At 39.5% G+C, this 17,241-nt stretch overlaps 1 protein-coding gene across 4 annotated transcripts in view; it reads right to left on the minus strand.

The window, feature by feature from the left end:
* LOC119725503 (protein-methionine sulfoxide oxidase mical2b-like) overlaps positions 1–17,241 on the minus strand; it is a 95,536-nt gene that overhangs the window by 38,303 nt on the left and 39,992 nt on the right. For 3 of the 4 annotated variants that reach the window (XM_038196912.1, XM_038196911.1, XM_038196909.1), the window contains 2 exons: positions 15,296–15,349; positions 4,016–4,248 (listed from right to left, as the gene is read on the minus strand). In XM_038196912.1, coding sequence (XP_038052840.1) covers positions 4,016–4,248; positions 15,296–15,349 — 287 coding nt within the window. The remainder of the gene's footprint in view (positions 1–4,015; positions 4,249–15,295; positions 15,350–17,241) is intronic. The other variant, XM_038196910.1, reaches the window with a different exon arrangement.

A 17,241-nucleotide genomic window follows, 5' to 3' on the forward strand; every position in this document is an offset into this window, starting at 1 on the left:
AACATTGACTAATATGCACCCTCCATCCAATGACTATAATGCATTGCCTGGATAATGCATATCAGCACTTAGCCAATAAATAAACCACCCCTCCTGGATAATGATACTGCCCACTACCAAATAAGGCTTGCACACAATGCCTCCATTCAACTGCATCCACCACATTATCTTAAAGGGGTGTGCAGTGAATCACTTAATGAGGGGCATATGTTTAAGGCACTATGAGGTGGAGAATATGAGTGCACACGCTGGGCCCATCAAAACATGGAGGGGAGGGGTGTCAAAATAAAAGGGGGAGGGGGAGAACAGCGTTTTGCTGATATCACTGTCAGGAAATAAAGACAGGGGAAACTGATCTCTGAAGGAACAGGGAAGTTCCTGCTCTGTGGTAAAATGATCTGATGTTTAAAGGGCAACATTGACAGCTATAGTATAGGGGTTGTACCGGGTATCATGGATATATGTATAAACCAGTACTCATGTCTGTTCGTAGAGAATATCAAATTATGCGAAAATGAACAGCTCTAGGCCATTGTTCTAGCTCTATATGCTTCAATTCAACCTAGGGGAGAGGCAGGGACTGTCGTACAGACCTGAACCCGTACTGTACGTACAATGTACATGTATACCATAGAGCTACCTAAATTACATGTACACAGTAATGCCTGCTGGGCGCATCCATGTTTGTACACAAACCTATGGAGAACTAGAAATTGTTTACGTATATTTTCATATCTGCGTTTGTATTCCATGCAGTGCGTCATTGAAGCCGATATGCCCAAAACCGAAACGCACGATCACCAAATGAGCGTGTTATTTTGCTGTACGCAAACAGCGCAACGCGTGCGCGTCCCTCCGCTGCAGATGCTTTTCGCTGTGGCGTTTTTTGAACTGTCATGACGCGCTTAAGTTGTTTGCGTATCTCCTACTTGCGCGTTGCATTTAGAGTACACTTTTAAAATTCAATCCATCTATTTTGATTGTGTTCTACAAACACGAACATCAATTCAAAATGTCTGCGCCCAGAGCGGCTTCAAAGCGTCTCCACGCACTAGAATGAAGAGTTAGCGCTCTATTAATTTATTATAGCTCTATGACATACTGTGCAATATCCAAAGACAACCTCTCAGTAGACCATCAAAGCAGGTTTTCAAATTAGAATTTTGTTATTATGGTTTCTAAGTGACATTCGTTTACATTTCAAAAGCAGCCTACTGTACAACGTGTTCAAAAGATGCCCAGACGCCCCGCTGGCTCAAGACCTTGCCCTGGGCTGAATAACAACTCGTAAACAATCAACAACAAACTATTCATAATCTAGACAGGTATTGTTATTGTTTGTATGTGGTGTGGCCTTTGTTTGCTCTTTGACAGCCTGGCAGGTTTTGGCTTCAATAAGGAGTTGAAAGACTTTGCTCCAGACTTTCTCTGAGGCAGGGATTATACTTGAAGTGTACTTTGCATAAATACACAACTTTAAAGGCAGAGTATCACTTGTCATTTGAGCATTTGTTTTGTTTTGTTTGAAGTAACAAAAGTGATCAAAATCTAAAGATGGGTGCTTTAAACAACTACCGGTAACTTGATGAATTTTAAGCTCTGTGAATGTTGTATATTCTGAGAAAACAATATCTTTGGATCTTGATTTTAGTTCAAAAGTTGCCGAGACATGTTTTGAATTGTGCCCAAAATCAGCGTCTGGGACACGTCTCATGCAGCCGATTGCAGCTACGCGATGTCACAAACCGACAAATTATAGCAACCGAGCGTGCATTTGCATTGTGTCAACACTTGCGCACACCCATTCACGGATTCACCCAATTACAAACCAAGTACCGGTAAATGCGTGTACTAACGGACATTTCAAAAAAAGCGTCACTTGACTTGTCTTTGAAAATGACCTTTTTTTGTTTATTTCAAAATGACAGCATGCCAGAATGAATCATTTCGCCCGCTCTTGTTCATGCACGGAGCCCAGGTAAAGCTGTCACAAAGTTCCTGAATTGTCTAAAATCCTTCACTGTATATGAACCCTTCAGCGTTTCTCTTGCAAGCAATGTCAGTGTTGCTTTCAAGTTGCAAGGTAAATAAACAAATGATTTTTTTCTACTGTCGTAATTAAAAAGGGAGAAAAAAGTTTTGCACACGAAATTTTGCTTTGAACTACAAATAAAAATGATATATGTAAGTTACTAGTGGAAAACAAACATGTTAAAGGGAATGTACATCACTGGCTTTTGCTGTAATTTTCAGAAACAAACTATTTGAGGGGTTAATAGGCCCATAATAGATCAAATATTGTTACACTGACATGTTTGAAGTTTCGTGTTTGAAAACGCTGGAAAAACCAAGAAAAAACAAACCTGTTCAAGTAGTCTGGTTCCCTGACTCCACTAAAGATGAAATGGATCAATGTATTGATGCCGGAAAATTGTAAGGTAATGTAAGGGAACCAGTCTAGCTGGCCTGCACCCGTTCATGAACATGTAACCAATAGCAAACAAATTTGGACTGAAAAAAAAATGGTAATTTGGAGCAGTAGTTGAAAATAGTTAGGTTTTTCCAACGGTGGTCGGCCGACCACCGTTGGGAATGTGAACAAAAATACCATTTTCTTGAAAATGACTTCACACCAGGTGCCATAATTTTACAGGATGCTTTAGACTGTCATTTACCAACATCCTAGTCAGGTATTTTGTAAAAACTTAGTAGTTTTATTTTTCGATGTTTGCAAATGTTGTATTTTCCCTTTAACCCAATTAGCACTTGCATTTCTTAATGAATCAATAAAGCTATAGAGCGCTAGGGCGGTTTGGGGCGGTATAAGGAGTAACAGGCAGGGCACTCTGATGCAGTGCGGGGACCAATGGGTTGAGGAAGTTATTTTAACCACTGACATCAAATTCACACCGTCTGTAAGCTTTCCTGCTTTATAGGTGTCCAGGAAATATTATTTACGTACGTGTAAAAATAAACAGTACCAGTACACAGGGATGACGTACATATTACATGTTATGGCACTGACAGGTTTCTGTACTGTAGGGTATTGGTGTTAACCTTTTACCACTAAGGCAGGGGGCAGTGTGGCCTAGTGGTTCGGGTTTGTGACTCATGATCAGAGGGTCAGGGGTTCAAATCCAGCTGCTGGTCATATGCTGTGTCCTTGGGCAAGCCACTTTACCCCCACTTGCCTCTCTTCAGTATAAATGGGTACCGGCATTAGCTGGGAGTAACCTGCGATGGAATAGCATCCCATCCAGGGAGTACAAATATTCTCAGTCGTTTCATGCTACTGAAACTGGAGATACATGTAAACGCCGGCCTGATGGGCCACGTTTGCTCAAGACAGATTTTGCTTTTTACTTTGATTTTTACCATTGAAGGCCGGTTCGTACTCATTACAAAAGCCATGTGATGTCAACTTGTTGCAAGGCGTCTAGCCCATGAACAGCGAACCAACGGGCTAGAATCGATCCCACACACTCTGTGAAACCTGAATATTTAATCCTTTCACATTTTCGTTTTGGTCTGTTACCCAACCAGGGTTGAAGTCTACCCACGCAGAGCAGTAGACCTGCGTAGAAGCAGTGACGGAGTCTAGCTAGTTTAAAATGCGTTCTTGAAATCTTTGGACACGAAGATTTGGATTATGTGAAAGTGCCTTCTGAACTCATGATCTGCGGGTGATTCTGCAGGTTGCGGATTCGAGTCCAGCCTGGGGTTGTGGTGCGAGTGCCCTTGGGTATTTAAGGCACTTTGTCACTCACTGCTTACTTGCTTACCATTGGGTACCTGTGATGGCAGAGATGGTTATGTAACTGATTCTAGCTGTTTTGCACCAAAATGACAGCATTGAGCTGTATACTCCCAAGGCAACTGAGATTGTCTTTGGAATGTTTCATTGGCCCAAAGAGCGGGGGTAATAATTCTGTAGCGCCTTGAGCACCTGTGCGCTTTACGAAAAAATACACAAACTGTTATTTCCAGATTTGAAAAATAAAAATAAAAAGCTCACCTCTGCGTTGAACTTTCTCGAGGCGGGGCTGATGGTGAAGTTGCGGGTGACCTTGACGGGCGTGGCGGCGCCGCTGTCTGTGCTGTCGCCTTCAAACTTGGAGAAGCGCGACGTGTCCAGCCGTTTGGTCATGGAGGCACGCTTGTTGCCCTGATCACCGCCCATGGGCTGGTACTTGGATAGATCCAGGCGCTTGCTGCCGCCCCGCTGCGTGGCCTGGCCGGGGTCGTTCTCTGCGACGCAAGCAAAGATTTCTCGAGTTTACAATATCGTTTCAACTCATTCTGCCATTCGTTTTACCAAATTTTTTTTTTTAAATGTAATTCGAAAAATCGTTTTTGTTTAACATGTTTAATAATCCAATCCACACTGTAGTACTTGTACATTTAACAAATTTTACAAATTTTACACATTTTGTAATTCAAAGTAACAAACAATGCAAATTATAGTGAAATTAAAAAAGAAGATGAGAACAAGAGCGCCCTCTTGTGGCAGCTTGTACTCTAAGATGCTTTTTAGCATTTTTTCATGTATAGAAAGTGTGAAAATACAAATTTACAAGCTGGGCAAAATTTCTGAACATCAAATTCACACCGTTCTCGATGGAGAAGCTTTTTCCATGAAGTAACGGAAAATGGGTGGTGTTTGAAATGAAACAGGCACTCACACTTGGTTAATATATGAATATTCATTATGCAAATGAAGCTTTCAAATGTGGGAACAAAATGCAACACGTAATGCAAACAAGGACACACACATGCATCATGCTTCATGGTGCAGCATGAATATGCAAATATGCAAATCTGCATGAATATTGAAGTGTAAAATTAATGAAATTAAATTGGTCTTCTACAGAACCGCACTTAATTCTGTATTGAGAGTTAGTGATTTCACATGATGCAGTGGAAAACTTCCACCATGTACAATGTAGTATAAGGAGTCAAAAACGACTTAATTTTCTTTACATCTTCGATTAATTTTTGATTAAAAAAAAAACATCATTCACATCCCACTTTGTCTGATTGGTTGTGTACTTTATATCCTCAAAAGATAACAATATAATTCTACAGAGTAAAACACAGCAAGACAAATTGTCTAAATTTGAAGAAAAAAAAAACGATGAAAAGAGTATATCAGTTTTATGAAGTTAACAAATTTAAATGCAGGGGGAAAACTGAACATGTACGGTATGTTTCCTGAAAAAAAAGAATTACCTTTTTTTTCCCTTCTTGTATCGACTTTTCAATTGGTATTTTTTTGTTTAAAGGGAATATACATCATTTGCTTTTGCTGTAATTTTCAGAAATGGATGGAATTGGGGGGTTGGAAATATATGGCAAATATAGTTACACTGACTTTTTTGAGGGTTTGGGTTCGAAAAATGCTATAAAAACCAAGAAAAACAATCATTTTCCTGTAGTCTGGTTCCCTGACTCCATATAAGAAGAAACAGAGCAGTTTACATACATTGGGGAATTGTAAGGTCAGGGAACCAGTCTAGCTGGCTCATACCCGTTCATAGGTGTGTAATCGATTGCAAACAAGTGCGATGGTCAATTGGGGCCAGTATTTGAAAAAAAAGCCAGTTGTTTCCAACGCTGATCGGCCGATCAGCGTTGGAAATTGATACAAAAATACCACTTTTCTTGAAAATGACAGCATACCAGGTGCCATGATTTTACAGGATGCTTTACACTGTCATTCACTAACAGTCCAGCAAGGTATTTCAAAATGATTTGGTAGTTTAATTTTTTGATGTTTGCAAATGTTGTATTTTCCCTTTAAAGGAGAGAAAAAAAGTTATGCCCATTTTGGGGGTCTGCAGCCCTCTGAATAAGAGCTTTCATTTTGTGCACAAATCAACCCGCCCAGCAAGAGCCGAACAATTCACTGTGACACGAACAAGTTGAACTTTATAAAGAAATAATTCAATGACTCAATGTCGGTGGATTTATTGGTTGGCTGTCTCATTCAATAGTGAATAACTGTTTAAATGCATGGAAAATAGCAATTGAAATTTTTTTTTTAAAGTTTCGGAATGAAACCTTGAAATATTACACGGGAAGGCAACTTAAAGGGAATATACAACATTTGCAAACATCGAAAAATAAAACTACCAAGTTTTTGCGAAATACCTTAAAGGGAATATACAACATTTGCAAACATCGAAAAATAAAACTACCAAGTTTTTGCGAAATACCTTAATAGGATGTTGGTAAATGACAGTCTAAAGCATCCTGTAAAATTATGGCACCTGGTATACTGTCATTTTCAAGAAAAGTGCTATTTTTGTATCAATTTCCAACGCTGATCGGCCGATCAGCGTTGGAAACAACTGGCTTTTTTTTCAAATACTGGCCCCAATTGACCATCACACTTGTTTACAATCGATTACAAACCTATGAACGGGTACGAGCCAGCTAGACTGGTTCCCTAACCTTATAATTCCCCAATGTATGTAAACTGCTCTGTTTCTTCTTATATGGAGTCAGGGAACCAGACTACAGGAAAATGATCGTTTTTCTTGGTTTTTATAGCATTTTCGAACCCAAAACCTCAAAAAAGTCAGTGTAACTATATTTGCTTTATATTTCCAACCCCCCAATTCCAACCATTTCTGAAAATTACAGCAAAAGCAAATGATGTATATTCCCTTTAATAGGATGTTGGTAAATGACAGTCTAAAGCATCCTGTAAAATTATGGCACCTGGTATATTGTCATTTTCAAGAAAAGTGTTATTTTTGTATCAATTTCCAATGCTGATCGGCCGATCAGCGTTGGAAACAACTGGCTTTTTTTTTCAAATACTGGCCCCAATTGACCATCGCACTTGTTTACAATCGATTACAAACCTATGAACGGGTACGAGCCAGCTAGACTGGTTCCCTAACCTTACAATTCCCCAATGTATGTAAACTGCTCTGTTTCTTCTTATATGGAGTCAGGGAACCAGACTACAGGAAAATGATCGTTTTTCTTGGTTTTTATAGCATTTTCGAACCCAAAACCTCCAAAAAGTCAGTGTAACTATATTTGCTTTATATTTCCAACCCCCCCAATTCCAACCATTTCTGAAAATTACAGCAAAAGCAAATGATGTATATTCCCTTTAAACTGACAATGGTGTATTCAACATGGGCAATGTGAATTGATGAATCACGCTATTCCTATACGCAGTAACTTTCGACCACGCTTCACTTTTCACTGCGTTCTTTCTCTGTTCGGGTCTGTTTATACACAGTCTGCCCGTCGCTGACTGCTATGTGACCCCAAACAGTGACCTCAAAATTCCATGGAAACACTTAGCACAATGGCAGGATTTGGTTACCATAGAAACAGATCCGTGTTTTTTCCCCCAAAACAGAAGTGTACTAATTCAGATTCCAACTTCACTTATAAAAACAGATTCAAACTTGCCTAACATGTAAAAAAAAAAGTTCATTGTATGACTGACTGTTACATTCACGGATCTTTTATTGTGACATTGACGGAGAAATACTTGGAATCTTTGCCTTTTAACGGAAGGGGAAAAATATTAAGTATAAAAAATGTATACAGAGCACATTAAAATGTAAAAATTGTTGAATTGTACCAGTTATTACAGTAATTTTAATTTCAATGTTTTTCCGCAGATAAATTTCATCACATAGCAGCATTTCAATATTTTAAAGTCATTCTTGATTCTGCCCCCAATTTTTTTTGTGTAAATACAGTCATTCATGTATGGACAAGGGAACACTATATGACTTTAAAGGGCCATGCAAAAATGTAATTTTTTATTGCAATATTACCCGGTACCTTATTTTCAATTTTCGTTTTGCCATTTGAAGGGTATTTTGGTGCCTTTTTGGTATTTATGCTAATGCAAATTTCCATGTTCATGAGCAAATATGCATGTGATGTAATTTCATGCAGAAACCTCAATGTTACAGTTATTTCTGCACCACAAGTTGCCAGAATTTTGCATATTTTGCTGTTGTAAATTGTCTGTTCTTTGGCGGTTTGTTGTTGTGTCAGTACATGGCAGTAAACCAATAAGCAAACATTTCTTACAAATGTTTTCAATTAAGCAAATTTTGGGGTTCACAATTTGAACACAAAACCCCCGCCACTGAATGAATGTCTTCCTGAAATGACATCACAGCAACAGCGCCCTCATTTGTCCAGAAAAGCCGAATTGCAAATTTTGAATGTTTAAAAAAGTGCACTTTTTGATAAAATTTACCCCCAAAAAAGAGGATTTCATGTAGTTTTCATACAATAAGAGAATAAAGTTGCACAGAATATGTTCGTAAGAAAAATTCATTGCATGGATCCTTTAAGAATTTGCCGACTCCATAATCAATTACATGTAGGTGAACCATGCCACAGATATTTCTGCTCCATTGAGAATTTTGAAGATGAAATGGGTCATCTGCCGAAAGGAATCTCTTCAGCTCTATGAATAGAAACTTGATTGCTATGTAAAAGATGCACTCCCCGTGCTATTTCCAATTTCATCCTGCAAGCAATTGATTGAGAATTTTGAAGATGAAATGGGTCGTCTTTCAAGAAGCATCTCTTGGGTTCTATAAGAAACTTGACTGCTACAATGTATGTAAAGATGCATTCCCCCGTGCTACTTTGAATTTCATCCTGAAAACAAAATTTAGTTTATCAATTGCTATTTTCTTAGCAATATAAAAATTATTCACTTTTGAATGAGACATCAAACGGAAAAAATCCACCACCGTTTAGTTATTGAATTTGACAATGTTTTGAATTATTTGCAGCTCGACAATACATTCAGCTTTCACAAGTAGGGGGGGGGGGTAATTTTGTGCGCAATATGAAAGCCCTTTTTCAGAGGGTGGGTTGCAGACTACTTTATCGTTAACACAAAATATGGAAAAAATGTCGCCTCCTGACGTCACTTTATTTATCATATATCATCTCAATGAAGGTCATGCAGTCAGTGCAAAAATGTTGGAAAGACACGAATCTGGGACTGAGAAACTATTTCCAATTTTGTTAGAAAAACTTTGAAAATGCACTTGACTCTCCATAGACTTTGTACACAACCACAGAAATGGCATCTGGATACTTCACTCTCTCCAAAATTATACAAATTGAACATTTATTGTCAGAAAACTTGTGTTTCTTGAAGATCACATCTTTAAAGGGAATATACATCACTTGCTTTTGCTGTAATTTTCAGAAATGGATGGAATTGGGGGGGGGGGGTGGAAATATATAGCAAATATAGTTACACTGACTTTTTTGAGGTTTTGGGTTCAAAAATGCTATAAAAACCAAGAAAAACAATCATTTCCTGTAGTCTGGTTCCCTGACTCCATTTAAGAAGAAACAGAGCAGTTTACATACATTGGGGAATTGTAAGGTCAGGGAACCAGTCTAGCTGGCTTGTAGTTGTACCCGTTCATAGGTGTGTAATCGATTGCAAACAAGTTCGATGGTTAATTGGGGCCAGTATTTGAAAAAAAGCCAGTTTTTTCCAACGCTGGTCGGCCGATCAGCGTTGGAAATTGATACAAAAATACCACTTTTCTTGAAAATGACAGTATACCAGGTGCCATGATTTTACAGGATGCTTTACACTGTCATTCACTAACAGTCCAGCAAGGTATTTCAAAATGATTTGGTAGTTTTATTTTTTGATGTTTGCAAATGTTGTATTTTCCCTTTAAATGTGAGGTTTTCTCTCTCTCAGGTGGATTGGGCGCATATCTGTCTGCATAGCTGACCTTAGCATAGTGACCTTACACTGTGCAATCAGGCAAGTACTTCTAGGAATGTCAACGACACCAGAAAGAATGGATCGCCTTACCTTGGATCTTATTAAAAAAAACCTAATAGAAAATGGGACATAAGTGTGGTTAGAAATACAAACATGCTGTGGTTGAGTGTTAATGTTTGAAAGCTGTACTTCTGAAATGCAACAGATATCGAAACGTTTGTGTGCGCGAACATTTTTTTAACTGATGAGGAATTTTTGAATTGAGTCAACGACAAATGTATTGGTCTGCATTCCAAATGAATGTAATTCCATGGTTCCTAAATCAATTAACACGGTTCCAACAGAAATCGTGAAATGAAATTCCCCGACTTTTCCCATGACTTTTTCAGGACAAAATAAGGGTTTTCAATGACCAATGCCTATGCTGTTTTGGCATTAGAGCCTACATACATGTGTGTGGCCAGTCAGAATATCTACAGATGTGTGCAAAATATAAATTGCTGCATTTTGTGAAACTGACATGAGCCTTACATGTATATCGCCCCACAATCAGTGTCAATAATGTTTGGACCGGTAAAAAATGTAAAAGTTAATTAAATTGGAATAAGAAGAAAACAAAATCATGATTTTTTATTGATTTATTGATGAGCACACTGAAAGCACCTTTAATATGCCACCAAAAGTAGAAATTGACCAGACAAATCGGTCTTGAGATAATTTTCTGCGGGGGGGGAAAAAAAAAAACATCTTCAGCTACATCCGCTGGGTTTTCCCATATCATTCTAACAAACATCCTCTCCGATAAAAAATATTAACCTTGCACATGTAATTGTCATCAGTAAAAAAGCAATTAACTTGTGAATCAGACAAAAAGAATTTCTTGAAACGGAAGCTAGGACAGAGTTTTGTCTGTGGTAGGGATTTGGTGTCATCGCCGTCAAGATAAACATGGGGGTTGAGGATCTGTAAGTGAGCGGAAATGGCTCGGTATGCGCTCTGTGGTAAAACCATTCCTGGCCGAGTTATTTGGTTACTCTCTCCTTTCTTCCCTTCTCAGATTTCCGCTCGAATGTCACCGCTTTGGAATCCTGCCCAGTAATCTCTGGAGAAACATTACGGTATGGTCTATGTGTGGATATAGCTGCATAGACTTGGCCCAGTCCTTTGTTGAATTTGCTGAGGCATTTCATTGCTGGTATCACTTTCCAAAACTGCGAGTTCTACATGAAATTCCTTTTTTTTATAGGCAAAAATTTATATATTGCCACAAAAGACTGCACCGGAGAACGATTTCTGGACACCCCTACCCACTTTGGTTGGAAGTTAGTAGAGCATTATCTTTTTGAAACAAATCTAGAATTCAATTTGAAATTTCAAAAAATGGCACTTGTAAATTCTTAATTGGCCGACTGCCAACTTTTCCACTTCTTTCCCATGATGCATTGCCTTACCATGATGCATTCATTGCCTTCCCATTAACACACGGGCTTCTCATGAATCCACTCCCTTCCCATGAAGCATATATGACCTTCCCATGATGCATTGCCTTCCGAAGTTGCATTGCCTTCCCATGATGTATTCATTGCCTTCCCATTAATGCACGGGGTTCCCATGAATCCACTCCTTTCCCGTGAAGCCTTTCCATGATGCATTGCCTTCCCATGATATGATGCATTGTCTAAGTTCCATGATGTACTACCTTCCCATAAATCCATTGCCTTCCTATAAAGCGTGACCTTCCAATGTTGCATTGCCTTCCCTTGATTCTATTGCCTTCCCATAAATCCATGGCCTTCCCATGATGCACTGCCTTCCCATGATGCATTGCCTTCCCATGATGCATCCTTCCTATTCATTCAGTGTCTTCCCATGAATTCGTTGCCTCCCAGGAGACATGGCCTTCCCATGATGCATTGCCTTCCCATGAGTCCACTGCCTTCCCATGATGCACTGCTTTTCCCATGATGCAGTTGTACATGTAGTTGCTTGTTATAAATGATGAATGCATTTGAATACACTCAAAGGACCCAGTAAAGTCTAAAATGTGAAACTATGTTGAAGTCTAAATATTAGCAAACATTCTCTGAATGTTGCAATCATCATATCCAGAAGCACTTAGAATATGTGTTGACATTTCAGATGGGGATCGTAATTCAATTTTTTTCAGGCTTTGCAAACAGTGCTATCCATTGTCTAAACAGTGATTACCGGTAAATTCCATTACGGGCCAATTTCACAGAGCTGCTTAAGCACAAATTTTGCTTAAGCACAAAAAACCTTGCTTATTATAATCAGGTTACCGGCCTAAATGCCATACGATGTACATTGCTTGTGACTGGTATTTAGCTGTTGTTTACTTACCGTAGCATAACAGTCGCATGGAGTTTGGGCCGGTAGTCTGATTGTATTAAGCAAAGTTTTTTGTGTGCTCATTTAAGCAAATTTTGTGCTTAAGCAGCTCTATGAAACTGGTCCGGTTCTCAACGATGGGTGTGGCTTTCTGACAAACTCGTAGTGAAATCCGATCAGTTTATTTTGCTGTGTAAATATACTCGCACAAACATCAGAGGAACCATGTACAATTTTTTGCATGGTTGATACACTTTTTGTTTTGATTTTCAGTAGTTTTTTGTTTACATACATTGTGTAACTCAAAGAAAAAGAAGCTTCAAACTAAATTCCACAATGACAATTTTTTTAAAAATTTTGATAATAAAAGAAAATAAATGCAAAAAAATGGAGGTTTTCATATTTTGGAAAGGAAATATGCTCATGCTGAAAAAGAGGTGGGGTGTTGTGGGTAATTGTCGAAGCATTAAAGAGGAAAGTTGAGTATTTCAGCCGGGAAACATTTACACAGACTTGTCACAACGTCACGGGGAAACAGAAAAACCATTAAATATGGACTTACCACAAACTGGTTTTTAGGTTTTTTTGTTCTTTCCTTTTGGCTGCTTTTTGATACCACACCATCCTCCAAGTCCATCGTTAACAGATTCTCGTTAAAACATTTTCCGCAACGGTTCCGCGTTTTTCTCTTTAACTTTTCGAAGTGCTCAGTGTCTATTCCATAACACTTGATAATCCTTTGCAAGATGGCATTTTTGTCTTTAAGGGCGAGGCCATTTTGGCAAGAAACAGGCCAGTTTTCAAAGATACAAGGCAGTACACTTAACACGTCAAAATGAAATTAATTTTAAATAGCATCAAACAAAAATTTCACGTAGCACTAAATTTAGGGGTAATAACATGGACAACGGCTTTCACTGATGTATACATGTAGTATCGGGTAGTTTTGATGTATGTTTTCCTACTTGTATGTACAGTCCTCCTTTACATGAGGATGAAGCACAAATAGGCCTACGCTCAGATATCATTATCACCCCTGATCATCAGCAGGCTGATTAAAACTTGGATCCATCTTTAACCCTAACTCCCTAGCATGATTTTTAACTAGGAACCATAGGCCTACCCATCCTGGCAAAGGATGACTCTGACTTTGATTCTGGAGGTGTGCCAACCCAATGTAAAAGACTGTCAGTTTAGGGGTACTGTACCCATCCTGACAGATTCCAACAAAACATGCCGTCGGGGTTTGATGGGTTGAGTTCTGTTAGGGTTAAGTTACAGGATCACACATACATAGCCACTACAGCCACCCTTTAAGCAACCTCTCTCTAAAAAACAAACGAACAACTGTCTAAATTCTGTCCTTATCACAGTGATAAGCAAGGTACAAGTTTGTGTATTCCTCAAGTCAATATACCGGTATCACCTTATAAAACGTACATTTTACCGGTAACACAATTGTGATCAATTCAAGTCCAAAATCTCATGGTAGATTTCTGGTTCTTGGCATTACATGTAATTGTGCCAGACCAGTCTGTCCAATGTACCACTATACATGTATGGACCACAAGAGGGCGCCATTCCTCTGCTGCGGTCCACTCATATCTACAGAAATTTACAGAAATTTAGCTGATGATTTTTCTCTGGTATCCGACAAATTGCAAAAATGTCCTTCCCGCTTCAGTGTTCAGTGAGTACGCTTGCATTTTTGTTAATACCAAAACATCCTTTAGAGCATTCTCGATATTGTTTCTTCTTTAATACCATTCTGCCAATATACCGGTGCAATGTAGCCGTCACTAAACACATGGGCATTTACGTGAGCTTTTGACATGCAGCATTAATGCACATTTCTATCTACATGTAAAATGCTGGTGAAAATGTTAAAACCTAGTAGACAACGTGTGGCTAATGGTTGGATGATCTCTTATGGAGCCGTGCACAAGTATGACTTCCGCTATGGTAAGAAAATGGTGATCGTGTAGTGTAGGGCCCCTGTTTTGTTTTGATCAAACTAGAGTCAAAAACGTTTTTTTTTATTGCTCAAAAATCACCTTTACAATCAAAAGCAGACTTTTCTCAATTCTAAGGACACCCGTTATGCACAATGTCATTGAGAATGTTGAGAATGTCGCCAACTAGTTTGGTCGGTCTAATAATTTTGAAGTGGATTTTGTTCCCTTATATAGGAACCGAGCCCTACACTACACATTCGCCAAGAAAATGAGGGGAACTGTATCATGAGATGTTGCGCAGCGTGAAATGTTGCGCAGCTTATGCAATAAATTAAGGCACAAGCGGAGTTACGCCAACTGTTGCGCATGAATCAAACAATCGGCTTCTGGTCCCCACATGGGTTGGGTTTTACCACAGAGTGCCGACCCGTGCTGAAGCCGTTCCGTATTCTTGCCAGTGCGAAAAGGGTTCTTAAAATCACTGTGTTGTACGCGGGTCCAACACAGAGATTTTGGAAAGTGTGACTTAAAGAGAATGTACAACATTTGCTATTACTGCAATTTTCAGATATAAATGGATTTGGAGGATTAGAATGTTAAAACAAATATTGTTAAATTGACTTGTTTTACGTTTTAGGCTTGTGGATGCTGGAAAACCAAGAAAACCAATCATGTTCTTGTAGTCTGGTTCCCTGACCCCACTTAAGATGAAACGGAGCAATTTATGGACTTTTGGGAATTGTAAGGTCAAAGAATCAGTCTAGCAGGCTTGTACCCCTTCACAGGTGTGTAATCAATTGCGCAAGAAAACGTGGAATAACTAATTATGAAAAATTGGGAGCAGTTTTTGAAAAAAAAAACAGTTTTCTCCAACGCTGGTCGGCGTTGGAAAAATACCATTTTGCTTGAAAATGACAGCACACCAGGAGCCACGATTTTACAGGACGCTTGAGACTGTCATTCCCTAACAATCCAGTAAGGTATTTCGTGAGAATTTGATCATTTCGTTTTATGATGTTTGCAAATGTTGTATCTTCCCTTTAAGCGCCTTTTGATGAAAGTGATTCAAACAATGGTTATAACCATAGTCCCTGGTCGAACTTGCGTTAAAATGACAGTTGCAGGTGATGATGATATATTTAAGCAAGCATCAAGTAACCGTCTGTGCAGCTGTTATAAAAACAAAAAAAAAGTCAGTCATGGAATGTCAGGATTAGTAAATTAGTTCACACGCTACCTTTTTGACAAGCTTTCTGAAACTGCGTCAGTCGACCTGAGATCGCTCTTTTGGCTGATTATTCCAGGACAAAGGAAAGAAGAGGGGTTAGAAACTACTACGGTAGGCCTATATGACCGAAAACATGTGGACATGTGTATGGTGGGTGGGGTGGGGTGTTAGGGGGTGGGGTGGGGTGGGGGTGGGATGGTCTACGTAGGCATGGGGAGGTGGTGGTCGGAGTGAGTTGGGGTGGGCTGGGCGTGGTGTGGGCGTGGGGTGGGTTGGAGATGGGCATGAGGGGGTGGTTCGGAGTGGAGTGGAGTGGGCGTGGGGGTGGTTCGGAGTGGCGTGGGGTAGGCGTGGGGGTGGTCACAGTGGGGTCGGGGCGGGGATGGGGGAGGGTAAGTATGTAAACACAGACAATCATGTACCCAGGACAAAAGGGTTGGGTCACAAACAATGAGTCCACGATTGACCGAAAGTCCATGATTGAAATTCGTGTACAAAACCAATTCGCTCTTTTCACACTCCGCCATTGGGCATGCAGAGCCTCGATCTGGCAACTTTACACAATAAAAAAAAGCCGGTTCAGTGATCTGAGCCCCGACGCGGGAATCACTGAACCAGCTATATTTATTGTGTAAAGTTGCCAGATCGAGGGTCTGCATGCCCAATGGCGGAAGTGTGAAAAGAGCGATCTGATGAGAGCTGTTGTTGAAGAGTCCAAACAACGGAATGAGGATTAGGGACAATAGGGGGTTCATGATTGCCGGTGTTTACAAAGATGGGTGTGTGGAGAGGGTACCGGTATGGTATGTGGGTGGGGGTTTGCGGGGTGGGGTTCGGGGTGGAGGGATGGGAAGGAAAAGACAACTCAATGGCTACGGTTACATTCTCATAATGTTGCCTCTGTAATTCCATAAAAATGTTGACAAAACCCTCAGTATAAAGCTAAGAGACTCAAGCAATACACAAGGACAAATCTCCCATATTCATGTATTAATTACTTCTAATCTGTCCCCAAAAACCCTGTTCATGCAGTTTGTTCATGCACTGTCTGCATTTAAGCTCAACAGAGGGCAGCAAACAACTACCACCACTGCTTTATTATTTCAGATGGACCGTACAGCCCAATGCTCAAGAGAACAATGTGACGTACACATTTGTAAACCAAGAAAGACATAAATGCTGAATTTTATTTGAGGGTTTTTAGCTCGGAAGTCTTACAGCCTCTGCATTCTTTCACGTTGCCCATTTTCCGAACACCTTCCTGTTTTCCCCTCAAGAGACCCTCAAACACTGGGTATGATTTTTTACTATACTGTAACCATGGCGACGGGGAGTTATGGGAGATCAGGGAAGAGGGGGAGGGAAAGAGGAAATGACTGAGAATACCGATGAGAATTGAGATGACGAAGTCAAGATGATTAATGCATCACACTCGGTTGTCAAAAAGTGCTGTTGATCGTTAAGAAAACGGACTAAATGACTTCCCAAAACTTCCAAAGCATGAGGAATGTGGAAAAAAATAACAACTACTATGTGCTCTGAATGTCATGGCCGAGTTATTGCCATTTGAAGCAAAGACTACTTGTAAAAACTTTCACTAGTGTTGACTTGTGCAGTCGTTGGACGTAAATTCTTGCAACCCTCAATTCTCGCAACCCTCAATTCTCGCAACCAAATTTGGAGCAACAACTGTGTTAGTATTTTTTATAGGTACCGTACAAACATTTTTTATAGGTAAACTTGTGGGTATCATAATGGCAGCACACCACTTTTTTTGTTTTTAATTAATATTTTACACACAGCGGCATGACAAACCAGTAATACTTGTTAATCAACCTTACTGTTAAAAACTGTATTTGTTTTTATAAGTTATGGTTAATGGTTCAAAACTTGTTATTCACACACCGATTCTAATAATGGATCAATCCATGGCAAAACACTGAATCGTTAATCAA

Source organism: Patiria miniata, unplaced genomic scaffold (genome assembly GCF_015706575.1).
Source record: "Patiria miniata isolate m_02_andy unplaced genomic scaffold, ASM1570657v1 HiC_scaffold_19, whole genome shotgun sequence".
Taxonomy (NCBI): Eukaryota; Metazoa; Echinodermata; class Asteroidea; order Valvatida; family Asterinidae; genus Patiria; species Patiria miniata.